This window comes from Gadus morhua, chromosome 15, assembly GCF_902167405.1.
Source record: "Gadus morhua chromosome 15, gadMor3.0, whole genome shotgun sequence".
NCBI classification, from domain to species: Eukaryota; Metazoa; Chordata; class Actinopteri; order Gadiformes; family Gadidae; genus Gadus; species Gadus morhua.
Genome location: NC_044062.1, coordinates 28,100,484 through 28,126,362, shown reverse-complemented (window position 1 = coordinate 28,126,362; position 25,879 = coordinate 28,100,484). Strand labels below are relative to the sequence as shown.

Below are 25,879 nucleotides of genomic sequence, written 5' to 3'. Positions count from 1 at the left end.
GCACAAAGTATTGCAAAAAATGCAGAAAGGTAAAATGAATTGACCTGATTAATCTGAAAGGTCAAATGTATTGCCCTGCACTGCTGGTGCGTGTGCATGTGTGTGTGTGTGTGTGTGTGTGTGTGTGTGTGTGTGTGTGTGTGTGTGTGTGTGTGTGTGTGTGTGTGTGTGTGTGTTGTGTGCGCGCGCTGCGCGCTGTGTGCTGTGTGTGTGTGTGTGTGTGTGTGTGTGTGTGTGTGTGTGTGTGCGTGCGTGCGTGCGTGCGTGCGTCTTTAAGAGAATAGGGAGCCCACTAGAGTGGGAAAAACAGCCCAACTTGGCAACACTGCTTGAACCTCCTCCAAAATTAGCCCAATCTGGCGGAAAAAACTGCCCAATCTGGCAACACTGCTGAACGTCCTCACGCTCCAGCGTCAACGTAAATCAAAGAGACCAACTGAAAACGAAGCCGTTATGAAACTAAAACTGTGATTCTGAATAAAGTTTGAATGATATCCAAATTCCGTTTGGATATTATTGAAGACACAAGTGTGTCGATTTGTTAAATAGTTTGAACGAAGGTAAACGGTTGAAAAATTATTGAGTTACGATGTCTTAAGAAGTAGATGTGTCAGAATGGGCAGACGTCTTCAATGAAAACTATGGAAGCATATGTAGCAAAATTCAAATGGCAAAGCAAATTGCAATTTGCAATTCAATAAGTCATTTCATTGTGCAATTGACAATTAATTACGCAATTTAATAATGTAATTTGTAAACACGTTATTCAAAGTGTATTTTAAGATGCAAAGTGACAATGAAATCCTCAATACAATTTGCAAAAGTTAAAACAATAAAAATAGAATAACATTTTGTCAAATTTTTGGAGTTCCTTTATTCAAATTGAAAAGCTATAGCGTCCCCGTGTAACGTATTTGAATAACGTCTTTACGAATTACATTATTCAACTGCAGAATGAATTGTCAATTGCATAATGTAATGATTTATTGAATTGCAAATTGCATTGCCATTTGAATTCTACATGTATGTTTCCATAGAAAACAAGCTGAAAACGAAGCCGGTATGAAACTATAACTGTGATTTTGAAGAAAGTTTAAATTATATCGAAATTCCGTTTGGATATTATTGAAGATACAAGTGTGTCGATTTGTTAAATGGTTTGAACAAAGATAAACGGTTGGAAATTGATTTAGTTACGTCTTAAACACCCATTGACACCCATGTTGAAAAAAGACAGTATTTTAAAAGTAGAATATCTTAAAAAGTATAAAATATTAAGAAATCTGAAATGAAGCGCGCGATTCCAAGCTATTCTGAAAATTTGAATGGAGTCTCTAGGTGAAAGATTGAGGAAGGAGATAGGTCCCAAAGTTTGTAGAGAATAAGAAAGAAAGAAAGAAAGAAAGAAAGAAAGAAAGAAAGAAAGAAAGAAAGAAAGAAAGAAAGAAAGAAAGAAAGAAAGAAAGAATAAAACTTATGAAGAACAATAGTTGAGCGCTGCATGCAGCACTCACCTAATAAGACCAAAACTGTAAATTAGCAAAATAGATACTCAAATAAATCCATCCATCCAAATGAGTTGTTAAGATTTACAGATTTAAAAAATCTGATGTCGGAAAGTAGTAATAAATCAACTTTCATCTGCAACAAGTTTACATTTTGAAAATGTGTTTTGAGTGCCGCTAAGGGAATAAGTGTAAAAAGGAACAATACTTTACCTGGCCCATAGACTTTCAGGTGGGAACAGGCTTTGTGCCACCTGACTCTGGTACAGATACAGACAGACCATGTGTCCAGCAGTGAAGAATCCCACCATGACACACAGCGCGTTGAACCCCACGGGGCTGATGGGAAGGTGACACGCCCACCATGTGCACAGGCCAATGAAGAGAATAAAGTAGACCGCAGAGAACGTAGATGGAAGAGTTATGCCTGCAGAGGCAATCACACAAACACGGCAGTTGTCATGGACAAAGCAACAGACAAAAGGATACGGTATTTAATTTAACAATAATAAAACATTTTAATTAGCACTTACTTTACTATAAGCACTTAAGTCTCAAACACTTAACATACATAGATCATTTGCTTTGAATACACATATTCATAATCTCCTATGTATTAGAGATTCAACATTAATCTTACCAGCTAAAGCCAAAAGACATATGGTTAGGATCCGTCCTACGTCCTGGAGAACCTCGTGTGCTGTGGTTCGAAGGCGCTGGGCCAGCTGCTTAGCTCTGGTCGCTGTGGAAACCTTCTCAGCAGGCATGTTGGATGAAAGCATCGTCTCATCCTCGTCTGCATCTACAATGCCTGCTTCAACATCGATGTCTGCTTCAACAAATTCATCAATGACTGCTTCATTCACCTCATCTTCTTCTTCTTCCTCTTCCTCTTCTTCTTCTTCTTCTTCTTCTTCAATGTCTGTGAGTACATCTTCAATCTGGGTTGAGAGATGCAAGAAACACATCAGAAATAAGACAAATATGGCATTTATGACACATATGACGCCATCGACATGCAACCGTCCACCACCATGAATAAGACTACGGTTTTCTCTAGGTTTGAACTTTGTAGGAAACAACTTAGATAATTTAAGTACACAACTCCATAAACTATATAACATCATTCTAATCATGTTTAGATATCTGAATGTAGAATTGCTACTTATCATACGTTAAAGTTTAGGTTTGAGGCTAGAGATGCTTCAGTGGATGTTGTAGGTGACCTTGGGTGCCTTGAAGTGCGCCTCTAAATTAAATGCATTATTATTATTATTATTATTATTATTATTACTATTGTTCATTGGAGATGTTTAGGTGAAGGTTTTAGGTTACAGAGGCTTATGTTTAGGGTTAGGTAAGAAATGGTTCTGTGCTATACACTATACCTGTTTACACTCTGACACATTATACAATCATAACAGAATAAAGGAAAAATAAAAAAAATAAACAGAAAAATTGCAGGACTTTCAGCCACACTCTGTCACTTCAAGACCTTCAGTATCACCAAAATGCACCAAGCCACACGTCAGTAAATAGTGCATAGCATTAGCCAAGGCTACTAGAAATAATTGAATGAATAATTTTCTCTGCATAATATCACCTTGATTTGAGACCCTTATTTAATCCAAGGAGTAAACTATCCTAAGACTATTCCTAATGGACAGCATATCCATCTTATTGTTGGGGCCAAGACAGAGGATTTCAGATTTATTATAATTTAGCTCTGACCGAGCCCTAACAAGTTCTCTTTTTGAATCATTGATCTGCTTTAACATGACTAACAGATGCTGTTGTTTACATGTATGTGTATGGGAAATACAGACAAACTTGGGTCCTGACTGCCAAAACAAATGCCATCCCAAATGACAGCAAGAGAGCATAACTGTGCGTTCACATCAGAAGCGAATTGAGCTGCCAAATCACCGGAAGTCAGAGCGACACAAGCGTCAAACGCTACCAGCGGCAAAAGGTGAGCGGCTGATCTTTATGCAAATTACTATGACACGTTTCGGCGGCAAAACACTGACAGCCAATCAGAATGTAGACTCTTCGCTTGCGTGGATCCCAGGGAACACCGAACACCGGCTAGTGGTGGATTCAATGATTCGTTTCCGTGACCCAGTTCGCGTGATTCAGTTCGCCAAGAGGAGTCGTTCGTGAATCGTTCGTTTGTTTGTTCGTTCAGTCGAGTTTCCGGTAGCACTAACTCCACTGAGTCTGACTGACTCAGCTGAGGACCGTGCAATGGCGTCCATTCCATGATGCGATTTACCGCTACCGGAAACCAGGATGAACGGACAAACGGTTCGCGAACGACTCCTCCGTCGAGTTTCCGGTGAAATGATTCACCGGAAACTCGGTGGAGGAATCGTTCGCGAATCAGCCTAGTTTCCGGTAGCGGTGAATCGCATCATGGAATGCATGCCATTGCACGGTTCTTAGCTGAGTCAGTCAGACTCAGTGCTACCGGAAACTCGACTGAACTGGGAGGAGTCGTTCGCGAATCGTTTGTTCGTTCAGCCTGGTTTCCGGTAGCGGTAAATCGCATCATGGAATGCACGCCATTGCACGGTTCTCAGCTGAGTCAGTCAGACTCAGTGGAGATAGTGCTACCGGATACTCGTTCGTTCGTTCAGTCGAGTTTCCGGTGAATCGAATGGTGAACGAGACGACGGAACAAACGAGATAAACAAACCGGTTCGGTTCGTTCGTCCTAAAGACTCGTTCATTCGAACCGGTTCGCGAACGAACAAGCCAACACTAACATCTGCACTTTGGTTCCTACCTACTTTTTTGGTTCCTACTCACTGCACAAAATGTCGACTGAAAATTCCGGTGTTGTACGATCCCAGCCTTTTTCATTTCAGAAATCGCAACAAAAAGGCTGTGGCCTGGGCGGAGGTGTCGCGCATGGTTGGTCGGTCTGGTGTGTGAGTTAATGAAACGTTTGAGATTATTGTAATATAGGCGAGATACATGCCTGCTAACCGAGATCCTAGCATACTAATCTTCCTTGCTCTGAATGGGACGATATCGTTCTGAAATATCGAAAATACATACGTTGTGCAAAGGACTAATAAGTTGTGCAAAGGAATAATGCACGCATAATAATGTAATAATAATGCAAATGAATAATGCATGGAACAAATGTGTCACCTCAATGCAGTTTATTTGAGGATAGACGGCGGACAAATGACCATTTAGCAGACGCTTTTATCCAAAGCGACTTACAATAAGTACATTTGCCATAAGAAGTGAAACAATATATCGCTGTCAGTGACAGTGATAATGACAGCTGTGTTTTCTGTTTTGTGTTCAATAGTTAATGAGTGCAACATCCATAGTGATTTTGATACCAAGTGATGATAAGCGCGAGTATTTATAGAAAATATTTGCGACCTAGAACGTGAGTATTTAAGCTGGAATCAATTTCATTTGCTCTCCATACCACCAATCTACCAACCAATCGCGCGTAGTCATGCTTTTAACAAAACACGTTTTGTGAAATCGTCACATACACAAACTAATCTACAAGACGAGGGATAAATGTCAAGGGATATATCTCTTGTCTTTTATCCCTTTATTCCCCACCATTCACGGAGCCTGAGGTGAATCTTTATTAATTAAATAGCCTAGATAGATATATAGCCTAGTGAAGTCTTTATTAATACCAAAAGACCCAAATCATCGGGAATTCATTTAGGTGATTCGGCTCACACAGGACAGTAGCCTACAAGACCACACAGAACAAGGGAGACAAGTCTGACTGGAAATACTGTGGTAACCCGGTGCTCGGTGGGGCGGGTTCCAGGTACAAATGAGTTGATTTGTCAGGGTTCTAGCCATGCTTGGCATTTATTCACAGGAAAACCGGGGTATACAGGGTCCATTAACAAGAACGACTTAGGGTCTCCGTGAGCCTCGAATGGGTCGTCGTCTCGTGGGCTTCCTCGCTCTCCGTGGTTCCCGGTCCCTTCTGTCTATCCTCATGGCCCTTTTAACATGGCTCCGGTCCCATCCAGCAGGTGTCCCCCAATCACGCTGATTAGGGAGAGAGAAGTGGTGCTCTCTGTCGCCGGTCGGTGGGTGGCGGCGGTATATGCCGTCCACCACCTCACCTCGGACCCGCCCGGGCCGAGGTTTAAGGGACGGGATGCCACACTCCTCCACCGCTTGCTTAGGCCTCTGGTAGCCGGGGAACCCGCCCAGGCAGGTGTCCCGTCGGGAAAGGGCGTCGGCGTGCTCCCTGCCCGGTCTGTGGTCCACCCTAAAACGGAAGTCCGAGTCTCGAGTCTGTCCGTCGTGGGCCAACACATGGCTCCAGGCGTGTTTCAGGGCCTCGTCTTGGAGCTGGGCGCTGGCGAACTGGCCTGGATGGTCCGAGCTCCCCCCTCTCACGGGGAAGAAGTCCGAGAACTCGGTCAGAGGGGAGCTCTCCGGCTCCCTCGGTGGGCCATGCGGCTCAGACGCGGTGAGGGTGGCCGGGGTGTCGTGGTGGGGGCCCGTTGAGCCGGTCCTGGCGGTCCCTCCTCCCCCTGAGGAGATCGGGGATCCCGGTGGTGAGGGACCGTTCCCGTCGGATCCCTGGTCCTCTGCCGTCGACTCCCTGGGAGATGCTGGGATCCGCGCGGCCCTGCAGGCTTGCCGAGCTCCCCTCCCCCCTCGGCGGGGAGGCTCTCTCCTCCCCGGCCTTCCCGCTCCGGGTCCCACAGCCGGTGGAATATTGGGCAATCTCTGCCAATCAGGAGCGGTACCGGGAGGTGCGGTACGATCCCCGCCCGCGCCGTGAACACGCCATGCGGCGTCCGGACGACCACATGGCAGGTCTTGTAGATCCGTGTGTCCCCGTGCACGCAGGCCACCTCCAGGGGCCCCCCCTCCTTTCCACCTGCCAGGTCGGGGCGGAGAAGAGTGACTACGCTGCCGGTGTCCAGTAGGGCCTGTGCGTCCGTATTCATGACCCGCACGGGGATGGTGGGGCTCCCGGTCGTCCCCCGTGCCCAGCAGGTCGCCAGCAGGCAGGGCCGCCAGCAGGCAGGGCCGCAGGCAGGGCCGGCTCGTCCCCTCGCCTGCGTACGCCGACGGCATCGACACATCCCGGTCTCCAGGGCAATAGCGGGCTATGTGGCCGGCCTGGCCACACTCATAACACCGCCTCCCCTCGCAGCTCCCCTGAGCCTGTGTCGGCGAGTCTGGTGGTGGAGCCGGGGCCCCGGTTGTGGGTCCCCGTCGGTCTCGGCGGGTTTCGGACGGCCGCGGACTGGTCCCGGTGCCGGTGCTTAGCTGCTGGGCCACCTGCCAGTTCTCCAGCTGCTTCACGAGGTCATCCACTGTGTCGGGATATTGGTGGGCCAGTACTCTCCGAGCGCCCAGCTCGGAGAGTACTGGCCCACCGAATGTTGGCCCATTACAGAATGTTTTGTTGAAAGTCTTAAAAATGTATTAAACGCTGGCGGATGGTGTTGTCGATCAGGACCCGGTCGATAGGACTGGCTCCCTCCCCTGTCGCCAGCCACCCTTTCGCCAGGCGTGCGTGCTGAGCGATCTGTGTTCGGAATGCCCCCCGGACGTCAAATCGCCAGTCGTGGAAGCGCTGGGCGCGGGCCGCGAGGTTGTGGCCGTAGTAGGCCAGGATCGCCTGCTTGAGGGCGGGGTACTGTCGGGCCGTCTCGGCTGGTAGGTCTTGGCTCGCCTGTTGTGCGGGTCCGGTGAGGAACGGTGCCACGATGTGGGCCCATTGTTCCTCCGGCCAACTTTCCCTCTGGGCGGTCCGCTCAAACGTCTCCAGGTACGCCTCCACGTCGTCATCAGGGCCGAGCTTGGTGAGCCGGCTGGTCGGGGCGGCGGTTGGAGCTTCGCGGACGGCGTGCTGAGTGAGCCGTAGTACGGCCTCACGGAGCAGGGCAAGGCTCTCCGTGGTCTCCCGCTGCAGGGCATTTATTCACAGGAAAACCGGGGTATACCGGGTCCATTAACAAGAACGACTTAGGGTCTCCGTGAGCCTCGAATGGGTCGTCGTCTCGTGGGCTTCCTCGCTCTCCATGGTTCCCGGTCCCTTCTGCCTGTCCTCATGGCCCTTTTAACATGGCTCCGGTACCATCCAGCAGGTGTCCCCCAATCACGCTGATTAGGGATTGAGAAGTGGTGCTCTCTGTCGCCGGTCGGTGGTTGGCGGCGGTATATGCCGTCCACCACCTCACCTCGGACCCGCCCGGGCCGAGGTTTATGGGGCGGGATGCCACAATACACAAAATACATCACATTAAAACTAGACACGTGTTGATAGATGGATAGATGGATAGATGGATGGATGGATGGATGGATGGATGGATGGATGGATGGATGGAGGAATGGATAAATGGATAGATCTATGCAAATTACATTGAATTACATTTATAATTAAAATTGCATTTATGCAATGTAATTGTAAATGTAATTATGCAATCTATAATACTTATTGTACATATACGTATTAAAGTCTGTTTGTTATCACGACACGTTAATAATAAATCACTACACTACTTTCATTTTTCATGATTGAATTATTGTTCAAGATATCATGCAGTGATAAGTAAGTTAATCAAGGATGGCCAACTGAATAGAAAATATTGCCGCGATACTGAGGAGACGAACCCCAACCAGTCCCTTGATTGTCAGGTCATATGGTTGCGGTAAGGAAAATAAGTGCTGAAACTTTGGTTAGGGTTAGCGACTGTAAAAAGTTTCATCAAGTACAGGAATTAATAAATAAATATCTTCAGTGTGCAGTGCAAACAGGCCCAAAAGTAATGTCCAGCTTGCCTAAATTTACCGCAACTATCCCTCCAAGGTTTTCTGAAAACTTGGCAGCACTGTTTTGTATTAATGCATAGGATACACGAAAGGGTGTATTAAATCAGCCAGCCTTCAATATTCCACACGCCATTGTTTTTATTTGTCTGTGAACAATGATGGTCACTATTGCGGCTCATGTCCAACTCAAATCTAGTCATGAGTCTTGAGTCTCCAGCTTTTGGGTCCACCAGCTGTCTTTATCCTTTTTTGTCCTTCCCTCTCCCTGATATGTTCCACCTGTTCCACGTTATCATCTCCTTCCTTGTGTATTTAGTCAGTCTGGTGCCCTCCCTCTGTGCTAGTTTATCTGTGTACTCAATGTGTCAAATGTCCAAGCATTCACTCTGAGATTACTACAGTTCCTGGTTTGTTGATTCCTGCTTGTTTCTCCTGACTACATCTTTATCTGTTTGTTTGATTTCTAACCAATCTGAGTTGTGCGATTGAGTCTTTTTTTCAGTGGTTACAGACACCTGATAATACAAACGTATACAACAGGGTTCCTACGGATTTAGTTCGCCGGCTTATAATAATAAGACACATAATAACAATAGTGGGGCTTGCTTTGAAACCACACTAATCACCCAGTTAAAGGTCTGCAGCATTGCCTCTTTGGTACTCCATAACTAAAACGCAGCGTCAGCACATCCGTAGCAAAGTAAGTTTCAGTTGAGGGTGGAACAGCACCACTGTCCAGTGTGGGCTGATGGTGGAGAAGTGGCTGGGTTAAGGAAAAGGTTTAATATATTGAGCAACCCTTAAGGTATATGCTGCAACTTACCGAGGTGATGTTAGAAGCAGCCAGCAGCTCCCTGTTCTTTGATATTTGGCTGCAGAGTACCATGGTTACCAGGGCAACCATGCACACCCCTACATCCGGGCATAACTGACGCATCAGACCCCATGGGTCGTCCAATGAAAGCCTTCGGAAGACACAAATAAAAAAATGTAATGGTAAATGTCAACAAACACCGGCAAAGTCAAACCAACTGAAACGTGACATTGGTACCTTGACAGTCCTATGTGTTTGGAGAGCATGTCCCATTGCGTGCAGTTGTCAGCCAGAGCTGTATACAGAGGTGGATATGTGTATAGCATCGTCTGGAAACAGACATGAGCCAGCACAAAAACCAGACTGGTGCAAAACAATCCTTTGATGTATAGGCCTGTAGGACCTGCAACAGACAAATGATAGAGGAGACAAAATAGATTGTGATTATCATTGGAGATGTAAGACATAACATGGGGGAATCTCGGCAGTAGCTTTGTCATACATGATGTTTGCTAAGGACATAAGTCAAACATTCCAGGGTTACCAGGCAGGAAGAATGCTTACATAATTAATCTGAGTTGGTAATAAAAAACATGAGGGAATGGCGGACTACCGGTGTTTACGTGACTCTGTACTGTTAAGTTTCATAACATTGCCCATCAATTTGTTTACTCCAACGGTTCCACTGTGCTGTTTAACATAATTTTTTCTTGTTACCTTCTGGCTTGTTACGCTTATGGGAGCATTTGCGTTCTCTTTTGGACAGATATATATCTGGGAACATATTATTGATTACCAAACCTAACCAGCTGTCCCTATCAGGTTCTCTGTATTACTATATAAAGCTAAATATGCCTGGTGAGGCAGGCTCGGATTACAGACAAACCTTTTCCCATGAGGGGTGTAGATAGGTAGGTAGGTAGGTAGGTAGGTAGGTAGGTTGGTGTGTGTGTGTGTGTGTGTGTGTGTGTGTGTGTGTGTGTGTGTGTGTGTGTGTGTGTGTGTGTGTGTGTGTGTGTGTGTGTGTCTCCAACACTACATGGGCAGCTCCAATCATGTATGGCTGGTTTATGTACCATGCCCATAAAAACAGCAGACATGTAATTAGTGATATGAGTGACCGCTGTCTGTGTCCTATGATGACACCTCTGTGAAAAAGGTGAACTAAAGGAACTAAAGGAATTCTTAATTGATTAAAGTTTTAATCAATTAGGACTCTCCCTGTGTCTCCTTAGCCTCCAAGGGCTCTTCCTTCTTTTACACAGAATCGGCAATCGACAAGATGAATTGTTAAGTTACACACAGGCTTCTTAAAGACAGGCAGCAGAATATACACACACAAATCTATCTGTCTTACCTCTGACTGTGTGCTTGTTGGGCCAGAAGAACCATGGTAGCAGCAACAAGTAGAACAGGTAGACCAGAGAGAATACAGTGTAGCGCAACAAACATGCTGTGGGGTGTAAAAAACAAAGTTTGTAGTCAGTAAAATACTGTCCCACAATACCTTCTCAAATTAGATGTGATCAACTGCATGAATCAACTTCTCACCCTCCAATTCTGATTTATGCATTGTCATTATTTATTTTGCAAACATTTGCGCTATCTAGTCTTGTTCAATTCTATAAGTCATTGACAGTAACATTTCAATTCCAACAGGTAAAACAAAGTAATAATTATAGTAATTATCCATTTTATTTATTATGGTTTTGTAATACAATTCTCAGACCTTTTTGACTCAAAGTTCTAACTCATACTGTTCAAATTCCAGCTGAAACAGTGGGTTCACTGGCGCTTTGAGAGGGCGTTTGGAGAGAGGGAGTTTGAAGGATTGAAAGGGTTTGAATGGTTCGAGGGGAGGGAAAATCACTGCTGTTCTTGGTTCAAGAGGAATGGTGTAGCTATGCTACACCACTGGCAGGACCTTACAGCTAAGGTCCTGCCAGTGAGGAAAGTTTTGTAAATCATGAGAATTATTAAGAAGTTAATTCATTTTATGGGAAGCCCCTATCCTTTTTGAAGGATAGGGGCGCTGTCTCTGATGGGAGGAGATTGGCAGCATGGTTCTTGCACCATTTTTAAAGTCAAATTTAAGACTTTTTAGGACCTTTTTAAGACCAACACATACATAAATTAAGACCCAAAAAATGTCTGAAATATTATTTGATAGAAAAGGGAATTTATTGAGTCACTTATACACATCAACCGTAGCCGTAGTACTAGCAGTAGTAGTACTCTTGCAAAGTTATCTCGGAAGCGCGCAGACACGACGATACGCGAACACATGAACCCACCCATGTCACCCATAATCACCCAAGTCCCGTCGCTTAGCAACCGGACACGCTGGGGTTGATATGTTACCGGACTACCGTAACTACCACGGAGTGATAACAAAGACATGAATCAGGCAATAAATCCACCTTGCTTGACAGCGGTCAAGTTTGGTGTGCGGAGTTGACCAAATGCGAACTACTGCAGCTGCTCTTAGTTAAACCCCAAACTAATCGGAATAAGTGTATGCATGTCGATTATAGCGGACTACACCACCTCTTCTGTAGCCGAATAGAATTATATTCCGAACAGATAATTATATTCCGATTGAGGCGTGTATATGATCCTTTTCAAGGGCGTCAGTTTGTTTTTAGAAGTGGTGGGGACAATAACCATAAGTGTGGTTTGAAAAGTGCTGGGTACCCTTATGTAAGCTATTCATCCATTCAACGCTGCATTACAATATGCACTACAGCGTATTGTCAGGTGTTGAATCCTATCCGAACAATACAAGTTGAAAACCACAGTTTGTGTTTTGGCGTGTTTTGCAAAACGGCGTTGGAAAGACCAGGGTATTGGCTCGGGATATGTAATACTAATACACACAGGACAAAGAACAGTGTTGGCAATTTAACACTTATCTTGACATTAACAAAGTTTACCAGACAAACAATGCCAGACTGTAAAGGGGGTACGAAATGAAACGAGGTACTGAGCATCAGCCTTTTGAAGACGAGCAAGGGCTGCTGGTAGAATATGTTATGCTGCATAAAAAAAAATAAAAAAAAAAGCACCCAGAGGAGAATTGCATCTTCCAAATCCTGACCACCAGTAAACACTTGCGAAGGACCAATGTAGACTTCACTCGTTACAACATCATAAGCAAATTGCCCGCAAATAAATTCCCCTACAGTTTAGCATAATCACACAGGTAACATATTTATGTCAATATAGGCCTACCAGGCTCCAAGTCGTCACATATCTCAATCAGACAAAACAACTATAACCACATTGGCATAGCAATCGCACCGTGTGTAGCTGCTACAAGCTGCAATCTATATATACAATGCATACTAGCTGGAGCACCAACCAGAATCAGATCACCATCGCTTAGGACCGCGGGTAACCTTTGGCCAGGTCATCACGAGCAAACAGAACCAGCAGCAAAGTTTACGTAAACCAATTTCTTCCCTTATGTGGCCCTCCACATGCAGGCTAGGTAATGTATCCATATCGTTATCCAGTGTCACAAACATGCTTTTTTTATTTTCTGAATAAAACTGTCAATTTTGGCTGTCTGTCTTGAAAATTCTCCAGTGCGTTCACTGTGCGTTCACACCAAACGTGATGGGGCGACAGGATCCCATACAAAGTGAACGTATAGACGCGTATCGGTCTAATTTTTCGCGAGAGAAAACGATAGTTATGTTATTATAACTCTAGTTCTATGATTGTAGGCGTAGCCGTCTAGGCTTCGCCTTATGGGCTTGTCCCTTGCACGCGCTGAAAATTCAAACTATGCACCTATCAGCGTGGGCACCGCCCACATTTCCCACGGTATCGTGTCTATATAACACGGTGTATACCGTCGCTCATCCTCCACGCTTTTCTTTCAGCATTTGGAGGGTACAGCAGGTGGGAAACTATACGGCTACGCCTACAATCATAGAACTAGAGTCATAATAACATAACTATCGTTCTATTTCATGTAGGCTACGCCGTCTAGGCTCCGCCTTATGGGCTAAGGTGAAGCTGCGAGCGGAGCCCGATCAATGTACTCCTGCTGGACCCCAGTCAAAACGACCTAAGTCACCAGAGCACATTAAGACTCAAAAAGCCAAGGAAGTGTAAAGCACAACAGCTTAATAAAAAACTAATTCCTCCCAGATCAAGCAAGGCAATGATCAAGGTAGAAAAAAGTGAGTCTGTAAAGACTCCGGCTCTAATCCGTGCTTCATGGAACCCATGAAAAGGAAAAGAAAAACCAGAGCAACACGGTTTCCATTAGGTCCGCTACCACCGGGGGCGGAGCTACGGAATCCGGCTCTCCAATAATGGGACTCTCTCGGCCGTTTCTTATTTGAAGAAAACGGGCGGGAGTGCCACACTGGTAAACAAAACCACCAGACAATTGGCGAGCCAATAGAAAAACCCCTAGCCTGTTTTTCATTTGAAAAAAGGTGGGAGAGTAAGACTGGTAATCAAGTCCAACTCGCCAGGCGGCGAGAGGAAATCCAACCACGCCGCTTTAAAGAACATGTCTATATTCTTAAGCCGTGAAAGGGGTCCCGGACTCCAGCACAGAGTTGCCGAGTGAGCCCCTGGACATGTCTAACATGTAAAAACGGACAAAGGGGCCGGGGGAAGACCAAGACGCAGCCGCGCAGATGTCTTCCACTGAAACGCCCTTGAGTAGAGCCGTTGAAGCGGCCACGCTCCGTGTGGAGTGAGCTTTAACACCCAACGGTGGCGCCAAGCCCTGCCGAGAGTAAGCTAAGCAAACACCCTCACATACCCAGCGAGAAAACCGCTGCTTAGAGAGAGCACGGCCCCTGCTAGCGTCGCTATAACACACAAACAACTGTTGTGTGGAGCAGAATGCAGCCGAGCGATTCACGTACATAGCCAACGCCCGAACCGGGCACAGGAGATGCAACTCCGCCTCCGCCTCACTAGAATGAGGCGGGGGGTGAAAAGCCTTAAGCACAATATCCCTCGACCGAAAATAACTATTAATGTTCTTCGGGAGGAACGCAGGATTAGGTCTGAGCAACGTCAAGGAGCTGTCCTCGTTTAGCAACAAGCAACTCGGGCTGACAGACAGAGCGGTTAGCTCACCGGCCCGCTTGGCAGAAACCAAGGCCAACAAGAGCGCCGTTTTAAATGCGTGGTGTAAGCACGCGTGAAACAGGCCTAACCCGTCTAGCCCCACGCAAGAATCTCTTGACCAGTGGATGGCTGAAGATCGGTCCACCATCACGGCCTGCATGGCCAGCCGAAACGGCTGCCGCATAGACCTTGATAGTGGAGAAGGCCAAACCTTTTTTCAATACGTTTTGCAGAAACGAAAGCACGCTTCCCACCTCGCATTGAGATGGAACAGCGTGGTTCGTCTCGCACCAATTAGAGAAGGCGCACCACTTCGCCGCATAGAGGGAAGAAGTAGAAGGCGCACGAGCACTCTGAATAGTGTTGATAACCGTCTCAGGCAAACCTTTGCCCTGCAGGATCAACCTCTCAGGAGCCAAACCAACAGCCGTCCCGAGACATCGGGCGGGTGGTGCACCCTCCCGTGGGCCTGTGAAAGCGCATCCTGGCGCATCCTGGCCAAGGCGCCGACCGCGAGAGCGCGGCCAGCTCTGGAAACCACAGAGCTGAACGGTTCTCCGGGGCCACTAATATCAGGGACAGTCTCTCCTGTCTGACCCGTTCCAGAAGAGGAAGGATCAGCTGGAACGCATACAAGAGAGCCCGCGGCCAAGGTGTGTGTGCCAACGCATCTACCCCCAACGGGGGAAGATCCTGGGGGCTGAGGGAGAACCACCACCTGCAGTGCGTGTTCTCCCTGGACGCGAAGAGGTCCACCTGCGCTGTCCCGAACCTCTGCCAGATCAGTCTGACAATGTTGGGATGTAACCGCCACTCGTCTCGGCGGGGACCGCCTCGAGACATGAGGTCCGCCCCAAAGTTCTGGGCGCCCGCGATATGCAGGGCTCTCAGACTGAGGAGATACTGATGAGCCCAAAGCCAGAGCTCTGTCTGTTGATGTACGCCGCCGCCGACACGCTGTCTGTCCTGATCAGAACGTGGCGGCCGCGCACCAGGTGAAAGAAATGCAACAGCACTTTCCTCACAGCGTCGAGCTCCAACACATTTATGTGTGCTCTAGGGGGCGTGCGCCACTCGTTTCCGACCGAGTGAGAGAGGCACGTTCCTCCCCAACGCGTCAACGAGGCGTCCGTGAAGACCACAACGTAGGACGCCACCCTGCCCAGGGGAACACCCCTGAGAAGGGCGGAGGGTCCTTTCCAATATTCCAGGTCTGGCGACACCGAACGGGGAACGAGGAGCACCCTGAGCTTGTGTCGCCTTGGGTCCAACCGTTGGCGAGCAAACCACCGCTGGAGTCTGCGCATAAAAAGCAGACCCAGGGGGACCACGGGGTGGGAAGCTGCCATCAGCCCTAACAGGCGCATGGTGGACAGTGCGGTCACGTTTCTGCGAACGTGAAAACGGGAGAGCGACGACAGGATGGCGTCTCGCCGAGGAGGCGAAAGCATCGCAGTCATGGTGGCTGAGTCCAGGCAAAGCCCAAAATAGACTGTCTGCCGGCTGGGGAGCGGGGAGCTCTTCTCCCAGTTGACGGCAAAACCCAGGAAGGAGAGATGGTTTATCACCAACATGGTGTCCCTTCTCGCGGTCTCTTCTGAGTTGCTCAGAATAAGCAGGTCGTCTAGGTAGAAGAGAATCCTCTTTCCCTGACGCCTGAGCGGTTCCAACGCCGTCTCCAGACACTTCGAGAAGGTGCGTGGAGCCAGGGAATAGCCGAACGGCAGACACTGGTACTCGTACGCCTTCCCCATGAAGGCAAAGCGGAGAAACTTCCTGTGCGCCTGCCGAACAGGGACGTGGAAGTAAGCATCCTTGAGATCCAGGGATGTGAACCAATCGCCCTCTCTCACACACCGGAACAACGCTCCAACAGTGAGCATTCTGAACTTCCTCGTGGCAACGAATCTGTTGAACACGCGAAGATCCAGAATAGGTCTCTTTTCCCCTGACTTCTTGGAAACCAGGAAGTAGCGGGAATAAAACCCTAGGTGAGACTCGTAGGGGGGAACGACAGTGTTGGCCCCCTTTACCAAGAGACGTGCCACCTCTGCTGCTAGAGCCGTGCTCGCAGCCGGGTCCCGTAGCGTGGTTTCCACCAACCCCATAAAGGGTGGGGGACGACGCTTGAACTGTATAGGATGGCCCCATCTCAACGTGGTGTCCAACGACGATGGCAGAACGCACCGCTCTTGCCAACACGCATAGCGGTCGGAGAGAGGGCGAGCCCACAGCTGAGGAAGACCGTCCAGGAATAACCCGTATTCCTCTGCCCCTACCGCCTCCACACTGCGTGTGAACCAAGGGGGGCTTCCCATGAAAGGGAGGAGGCTCAGCGAGCGTAGGAGACGTACCAGAACTAGCAGCTGTAAAAAAAACAAGCTGTCTAGACGTCGCGCTCGTGCCCGCTGAACAGGGAGCAAGCTGTCCGGCCGCAGCACCTGTGCGCATGCGCTGTCCGCAGGCTGTAGCCACAGAGTGCGGACCCGTCTCCTCACCTATAATGTGGGGAACCAGGTGACCGGTACAAGCGGCCGTATCCACGGGCTCGTGCAACGAGTCTCTGATCCGTCCACGAGGCTCCAAGGGACGCCGCTTCTTAGAAGCAGGTGAACCAGAGGCCATGTGAACAAGCCGTCCGACCGGCACCCTACAGCCACCAGGCTGAGAGGGGGAAAGAGGCAACATGGAGGAGCGCACCACAAGCGTAGGACGCAGGTGGCCTGAGGAATATCGCTCTTTAGGTACCATGTACCGCCGTTCGGCCGAACGGTCTTTACTTTTTTCTTTAATAAGGAAAGAAAAAGTAGGAGCAAGCGTCCGGTACTTCCCGATCCGTGGCGCTGCTGCTCTCCCCGTGTGTGGCGGCTGCTGCTGCTGCTGCACCGGGGCTGGAGTCGGAGGCGGCCCCCTGGAACGATGGGACCGGCCTAGACCCCGCTTCCTCCCAGCCTGCTGGCGGGAGGAGCCCGTGAGAACCGCCCGAACCGGGAAAGATTCTCACGGACTGACTGCTGGTGCACGAGCACCTCGGAGAACCTTGGACCAAATAGGCCATCCGGCGCTAGTGGACCCTGGACGAGGCTGGCCCGCTCTCGTTCCCGCACCGCAGTGTGGGAGAGCCATATGACCCTTTGAATTATGGTAGCCCACGCCATATGCCGGCCGGCCGAAACGGTTATCGGCTGGCATAGCTGGAGGATGGCGCTGGAAAAGCGGAAAACCGCCAGCCATCTCACGGCTTCCTCCGGGCCGTAGGCCTCCCTGTGAGCCGACAAGGAGAACAAGGCAGAGGAGAGCAGGGCGATGTTGTTGACCGCCGCCGCGGATTGAGAGGCACAAACGAACACCCTGTCCGTTAGGCCGACAATCTGCTTCTGGAGGCGGTCGGGGGGCAGCGGCTTTTCGTTAGGGAGCCATCCGGCGCCCGGACAGAGAAGCGTTGCCAGGGGAGGCTCCAGGCGAGGGATCCCCCTCGCCTGAGTATCGGCCCACCCCTCCACATTGGTGAAATCCGTGTAGGATCTTACCGGAGCCTTCAGGGTCGGAGGGTCCTCACCTGCAGCAATAAACAAGTGCTGCAAAGGCGGGAACAAGGCACTGGGTAACCCGCCGGGAAAAAGATGGGGTGCGAAAGCACTCGCCCTGCATATCGTCAGATACGGGGGCGAGAGGCGGGGCCGGCATGGGAATCCCTTTGATGGCCGCCGCCTCACCCATGATGTCCCGGAAGAGATCGGTCATCCGGCACGGACCCTCTTGTTGTATGACGGTGGTGGTTGTAACCCGAGAGCGGGAAAAACCGGACGCCGAGTCGCCGAAGACATCGTCCAGGGAGGCGTCGATGATGCCATCGTCGACCTCAGGGCCGGCCCTGAACAGGTCGATGGCGTCAGCCAGTTCCACCGCAGGGGAAAAGAAGCAAGCAAGCAAGAAGCACCCCCTTCAGTTAGCTCCCGGCAGGCGACACAGGAGACGGGGGCCGCCATAGCAGCCGCGGCGTGGTCGGCGCCGAGGCACCGAAAGCATGCCAAGTGCCCGTCACCCGATGCCAGGGAGGCGGGACAGGAGGCGCATAGGAGTCCTGAAAAGGACCTAGCTCCAGGAGCGCTCTCAGGTGGCCCTGAAAAGGGCCGTTTGTCCGCGGCCTCGCCCGAGCCGCTGCCACCGGCTTGGGAGATCCGTGTTGAAGTTCTCATCTTCTTTTTTTTTTTTGTAATTGGTATTTTATTGAGTTTTTATACACCACTATTACACTGCAATCAACATTGTAGTCAACATGACAATTGACATCTTACCAATTGTTCCTTAGTGATGTTACATTTTTGAAAAAGAACATAAAGATTAAGCCAAAAAAGGTAATAAAAATCGGGTAGAAATAGTTAAATGAAAAAGAAAAAGTAAAATAATAATAAAATAAAATAAAAAAAAATTAAAGAAAATAAAAATAGAAAAACACACATGGATCAATTTTACATTTTTACAATAGGCACCACGCTCTCATCTTATAGCAATATATTGCACGTACTTTCCCCATTTCGCCACATACCGTTCAGTCCTGTCATTAATGTTGAAAGAAATCTTTTCGTAGGATGCCACTTTTGCTAACTCCGTGCTCCACTCCTGGAAAGAGGGCTCACCTAGGTTCTTCCAATTTCTCATTATAATTTGTTTTCCAACCATTATACTGGTCTGGATAAAGTCTGCTGCTCCACAATTGGATGTTATTTGTGGATCATTTAAGACATAAAGCCGCGGGCAGAACTCCAAGCTAGACCGGGTAATATTTTCAATGTGATCATGAATCTTTAGCCAGTAGTTCTGTATCATGGGACATTCCCAGAGCAGATGAAGGAGAGTCCCTTCTGAGCTGCAGCACTTCCAACAGTCTGCATTATCCCGCAGCTTCAGCCTGAACAGTCGGCTTGGAGTCCAATAAAAGCGATTAAGAATCTTAAACTGGATTAATCTAATTTTAATGTCTCTTGACACCCTCTTAATGTTTTCACAAATACGATCCCAGTCTTCATGTGTGACATCAATGTTCAAATCTGCCGACCAAGTTAACATTGATGCATAAGATATGGTAACTGTCTGTTGGAATAACATTGTATAGAATATGGAAGCCTCATGTCCCAAACCCATTATTTTCATAGTCCGAGAGAGAAGATCTGACTGTTGAGGTTCTATTCCTCTCCCTATGACAGTAAGTAACAAGTGACGCATTTGTAAGTACTTCCAGAAATTATTTCTGGGCAGATTGTATTCACCAGTCAACATTTCAAATGACTTTATATTATCCCTCTCATATAGGTTTGCTAGTGTAATAATTCCTTTTTCCACCCAATCTTTCCATAAAAAAGAATGTTTATTAATACGTAACTTTGGGTTATTCCAAATACAAGATTCAGAATTAAGATAGACATTGATATTAAAAGCTTTAGAAAACTTCTTCCACACATTAACGAGGTTGGATATGATAGGGTGAGATTTTAATTCGGAAGGTATAGTGCTAGACAGAGCATTTATAGGGGCAAGTGGGGAAAGCAGTCTCTGTTCAATCTCAAAGCAGGGAGGGGCTCTCTCAGGTGGCAGTGTCCACTGAGCTATATGTCTCAGACAGAAGGCATAATGATACAGGGCTAGCTTGGGGAGGCCCATGCCACCCTTATTGATTGGAACTTGAAGCCTTTCTAACTTTATCCTTGCACGTTTGCCATTCCATAAAAACTTTTTGCAAATTTGGTCAAACCTTTTAAAGTATTTCTGGGGTATTGCAATAGGAAGACATTGAAGCAAATAATTCAACCTTGGGATACAGTTCATCTTAAGGACGTTAACCTTCCCCCATAATGATAAGAATAGTGGTGACCATCTATCTGTATCTAATGACATTTTATTAAAAAGTGGGTCCAGATTCTTTTCGATTATTTTATCAATTTGGTGAGGGAAGAGAATGCCAAGATATTTTATGCCTTCAGTAGGCCACTGAAATAGCCCTGCCTGAAATAAAGTTTTTGGGCAGTATGAGGTCAGTGGGAGGGCCTCTGACTTAAACCAGTTGACTTTATACCCTGATATTTTGGAGAATGACTTAATAACGTCCAATAATGCTGGGACAGATCTGGCTGGGTCCGAGGTAAGCCACAGAATGTCGTCCGCGTATAGCAGAAGCTTATGTGTAGACTCATTTATTTTAACTCCCTGAATATTCTGATTCTTCCGAATAGCTGCCGCAAGAGGCTCAAGAGCTAGACAAAAAAGCCCTGGCGACAATGCAGAGCCCTGCCGGGTGCCTCTACCAAGTGTGAAATAAGAGGAAATCAGACCATTTGTTCTCACTGCGGCCTGTGGGTCTTTATAGAGAATATCTATCCATCTGAGAAATGTTTGACCAAATCCAAAAGCTCTAAGCGTATGAAAGAAGTTCTCATCTTCTTAATAGTAGTTCTCAATTTCTCGCTGATAAGCACAAGTGCTGAAAGAAAAGGGAGGATGAGCGACGGTATACACCGTGTTATATAGACACGATACCGTGGGAAATGTGGGCGGTGCCCACGCTGATAGGTGCATAGTTTGAATTTTCAGCGCGCGCATACGCGCGCGCGGGACAAGCCCATTAGGCAAAGCCTAGACGGCGTAGCCTACATGAAATACAACCGGCGACAAGTTTTGATTTGTCGCGCCACACTGTCGCCGTGCACAGGCGGGCGCGTTCACGAGGATTTGTGGCGCGACAAATTCGCTCGAGTTGAAATATTTCAACTTTGACACGAATTTCGCGTGATGACAGCCAATCAGCGTTCAACAGCATTGCCGCTGAGTGACATGTGTAACGTAACAGCCAATCAGCGTTCAACCGTCAAACTAAGTGCTGTGCAGTGCAGTCCGGGGTGAACTGCAGCATGGAGGAGAAAGTGATTGTTGCTGTTTGCGACTCTCTGAGCTCTATATATAATAGTATATAATATAATATAATTGTATAGATAATATCACGGCCAAAAGCTCAGTGCGCCTCCGGATGGCCGTAGCGCGGGGAGCTCATAGGGATTGGGCTTCTCGGGGTTTATTTACCGGCGTTGCTATGGGTCCCGGTCTTGTGTGTTCCAACGGTTTATTAGGTAGGCCTATCTAATAAATAATGTCTTTGTGCGCGCCTATCGCATGATTTTAGAGTCGACGATTTCGGTTGAGTGTGCGGGGATTTTTTCAGTCGCAATTGGTTTGCACATTTTTAAAAGTGGTGGGGACAAAATTTGTGTTTTAAATAGTGGGGGGGACATGTCCCCCCCGTAATCGACGCCTATGATCCTTTTCTATTCCGATTGAGGTGTTCTTCCACATCTATGCGGATCAGATGTGTCCATGTAAACACGGCTGACAGTGATCACACACACACACACACACACACACACACACACACACACACACACACACACACACACACACACACACACACACACACACAGGCTTTGACGCCGAACTTCCTTATTCGAATATAATTTGAATATCAAAAAATAAATCAAAATTCAAACGAATATTAGGCAACCCTTAAGATTCAAACCTGTTATGGCAGACCAAGAGGGAGAGACGTCGGAGAAGCCGACGCAGTCTATTCATAATATTGTAATGACCACGGAGGAGGCAGTGAATTTATGAAAGTATTGATTAGACAGCGATTTATTAGATACCTAATAAACCGTCGGAACAAGCAGGACCGGTAACCATAGCAACGCCGGTAAACAAACCCTGCGAAGCCCAATCCAGGTCTTACTGAAGGAATTTAATGGTCAAAGTATTATTAATAAATATTCGAACATATTCGAATATTAATATTAATAAACAAACAAACTTCAGATATGATTTTTGGGCAAGGGTCAAAGCCCTACACACACAATTTTATTAATTTACTGTTTGGAATACTTACATTAAAATGATCCAGCATGAACTGTGATCCATAGTACCGCGATATGATATGGCTGTCGGTGTCCTCCGTGGGCCAGTACCTCACATGGATATCCATCTGTTTGCTTTTAGTGGTTTTGTTCACTGTCATCGAACATGTGAGGATGTACTGTTTATCGCTTATGCTGCGTGACAGCTCTCTTTTTATGAAAGATGCGATGCCGTATTTTGCAAGATAGGCCGTTGTTTTGTTTTCACCACAGGTGAACGACTCAGAACCTGGGAACATGACACCTTGCCTCGTAGTCACCTGCCTTCTCCAACCACCCCCGAAACTTATCCTCCTCAAACCATTTCTCATTGAATTTGCACCGTCCCATCCTGAAAGTAGCGCAAGTTGGCCTAAGGATGTCAACCGTCACTAGCTTAAAGTAGCGCCAGCAAGTTAGCCTACTGATGAGTGACTGAACTCCTGAAAACTCCGTAATTAAAAGACGCACGTGATTTGTTGTGTGCGACAATTTCCCCTAGTCTTAAAAAACCCTCTGCAAAATGTAATACCTAGAGCAAATTTACAGTAAATTTAAGACAATTTATGGCCTTAATTTCACACAAAAAAAGTAAGACTTATTAAGACTTTTTAAGGACCCGCGGGAACCATGGGCAGTGGAGTGCATGATGTCTAGAAAACCATTGAGCCTTGTTTCTCAAACTGGAGTACAGGGGCCCAGGAGCACATTCGTTGTAATATTGGTTATGAACAATTGTCAAATATTTAAGTAATTCTTCCTTCTATTGAAGTTTGGTCATTCTTTCCAATTAAAGCTTATGCAATAATGTCACCTTGCTAGGAAAGCTATGTTAAGGAAACTTTCCGACATCAGATCATTAGGTGATGCAAAGATTATCACAAAATCATTCAAAGCACATTCAGCCTTACATGTCCATCAAACACATTCAATTCTAAAGATGTGGGAGAGATCGGGGAGGCGAGAGAGAACAATATTTTGAAACTAACCAACCAAGAAAAACCTCCCCCCCCTCCCTATGTCAGCCATTTCACACACCGATGGCTGACGGATGTCTACGCGTATCCCCCATGCAGCCTAGGGCTGCTCAATTATTGGAAAAATCATAATCACGATTATTTTGGTCAATATTGAAATCCCGATTATTCAAACGATTATTTTTGAGTTTGAAAACATTTTGCATTTAATCACTATGTCTCTCCCAAAAAACCTTTGTAACTGAGAAATGTTGCCTTAAAAAACCCCACAAAATAGTCGAAATCTAAAATGATATATAGATATTAGGGCTGTAACGATACACAAATTCACGATTCGGTTTGTATCACGATTTTTGACCCACGGTTCGATACATCCCACGATTCTTTTAAATTTAAAAAGCATTTTATTTAAACAACACTTAAATACCAATTATCTTGATGTAACATTTAATATTTATTTATTTATTTATTTATTCATTTATTTATTTATCTATTATTTATTTATTAATATATTTATATTTATATACTATGCCAGTGGTGATGCTCTAAACGTAATTTCGTTGATTAACTCTGTTGAACAAGGACAATAAAGAAATCTAATCTAATCTAATCTAATCTAATAACAAATAATTTGGAACACTGGACAGATTTGAACCGAAAGAATACTATTAAAGTATAGCTATATTAATAAAGAAATAACCAAAGATTGCAGTTGGAGGATGCTTTTTGCTGGTAGGCATAATAGGGCCCCTTTAACTGTTTGGTTGGTTTATTCAAATATCCTTATTAGCGCTTCTTATTAGGCTATGTAGCTTAAATAATGACATAATCAGGCCGGATAGAATGCAACATGTTTAATAGCCTAACTTTCAATAGATGAGGAAAAACATGAACGTCGCAATAACCATGCATAGTGTTACCAGAGAATGTCTAATATGAGGAGAATGGGCACTCGCGGGTTAGTTCCGGTTTTCTGGACTGGTTGCAGTAATAATCTCTGACCACGCGGGGCGCTCGTAGGCGAGTCCAGAATGAATGGGAGCCAACGGGGTTTTATCCTCAGAATCCACTTTTCTCACGATGTAATTTTTTGTCAAGTAATTTGAAAGTTGCTATCAAAAGGTGGGGCTAAGATAATAAACTCAGCTGAATATTGCATTTTTTAAGGTCAAGTATCTGTTCTAAAAAGGCGTTAAAAACATGCGATGACGTCACACATTGTCATACTGTCAGAGGTACTGCTTTACGGCAGTTTCTAAAGCATTTCCCTTTTCCCGCAACGATAACACCAGCTGTTGGAGGTAAGGCTTTTTTTGCTTAATACCCTAGTTACAGAGTTTTAGTGAGCTAATGTAAAAAAAAGAAATGCGTGAATGTTTTACATATGTATGTTAATTACAGAGTGTTTTTTCTAATCCTCACTAGTGCCGATGATAAAGCTTTTTTTTTTTTGTAACGATTATGAGCCATTTCTTTCTCCTAAAATAGAAACCTGGATTAGAATCATAATTTTAAGACTGCATCAATTTAGTTTACATCAGTAAACAATCTGCTAGAGAGCAGTGTTCTGTTGTACTCCTCATGCCTCTTCCTTTCTTGATCTGTACAGTTGGACCTTGATGCTGTGACAACGGACAAGTCTTCTTCCTCTGTCCTTTTCCCCCTCCTCTGTTCAGTATGTTCAGTGTTGTTAAATCATTTCTCTTTTTTTTTTATTAGTTACTGTTCTTATTGTGTTCTTGTTAGTGTGATGTTTGAATAAACTTGCCTGTTGCAATGTTGGTATAATGTTTGTATAATTACTGTTATATAACTGTTACTGTTTCAATGTGACCCAGACCATATTTCTCATTTAACAAACATGTGTAGCTTATAATGTGTTGCAGGGCAGAGCAATTATATTCAATGGCTTAAAACAAACCCATCTGTAAAGATCAGTGAATGCATAGAAATCAATGACAAGTGGTGTAGATGGTTTTCCCTCTGTGCAAGGTCATTAGCACAAGTCCTACAAAAAAATAACGACTGTAATAGCAGATGTTGAAGTTGTTAAATCGTTAACTAACCATTTGTATGGAACAATCGGTTAAGGTTAGTTAAGTGCTTGAGTCTCGACACTTTAGAGAATGTCTAGCGCCCAACTTGGATAAGCCATGTGCGATATTACCCGGGCTCCAGCGCAACTTTCCTTACCAGGTGAAGCCGAAGGTAGCCTAGGACCATTGGAGCAAGCAAGAACGTTACCTTTTTCTTTCCTTGGGAAACGAAAAGACGGACAATCCGTTTCCACTGTTAGTGCAGTTTATCATTGCACATTTACGAGGCATTTCTTTTTTAAACTATCTTTATTTTCGAAAAATAGACAATGACAGATGAAATTATATTGAGCGGGACATTGACTGTATTATTTAAGGTGGTCATACCGTACCTACCATGTATATAACACATTGAACATTGAACACAAGAAATGGAAGAAATTCAATTTATGCCCATGTACTTTCACCATACATACTGTCTAAAAAATAAAAGGGCCTGCAGGAAAATATATATACAATACGCAAAAATTTAGTTCGAGGGAAAGTCGAAGTTAACACGTTTCTGATTGCTCTTCAGCTTCAGATGCCGTCAAGAGGGGTCTCTGGTCGTAATCAGTCGCAAGTCCGTCCCTGACCAATCAGCATTCATTAGCAGAATGCTAGCGTGTATGGCCGACAACGGCCCAAACTGTAAGAAATCGAAAGGACATAAGTACTC

The 25,879-nt window shown here is 46.2% G+C and overlaps 1 protein-coding gene across 2 annotated transcripts in view; it reads right to left on the bottom strand.

Annotated features, from left to right (window-relative positions):
• Positions 1 to 25,879, bottom strand: part of piezo1 (piezo type mechanosensitive ion channel component 1 (Er blood group)) — an 88,714-nt gene that overhangs the window by 43,882 nt on the left and 18,953 nt on the right. For both annotated transcript variants that reach the window (XR_003979631.1, XM_030378828.1), the window contains exons 2-6: positions 10,472 to 10,567; positions 9,352 to 9,517; positions 9,124 to 9,265; positions 2,146 to 2,446; positions 1,719 to 1,932 (exon numbers count right to left, since the gene is read on the bottom strand). Coding sequence is in view for 1 of the 2 variants with exons in the window: in XM_030378828.1 (XP_030234688.1) it covers positions 1,719 to 1,932; positions 2,146 to 2,446; positions 9,124 to 9,265; positions 9,352 to 9,517; positions 10,472 to 10,567 (919 nt within the window). In the remaining variant the exon portion in view is untranslated. The remainder of the gene's footprint in view (positions 1 to 1,718; positions 1,933 to 2,145; positions 2,447 to 9,123; positions 9,266 to 9,351; positions 9,518 to 10,471; positions 10,568 to 25,879) is intronic.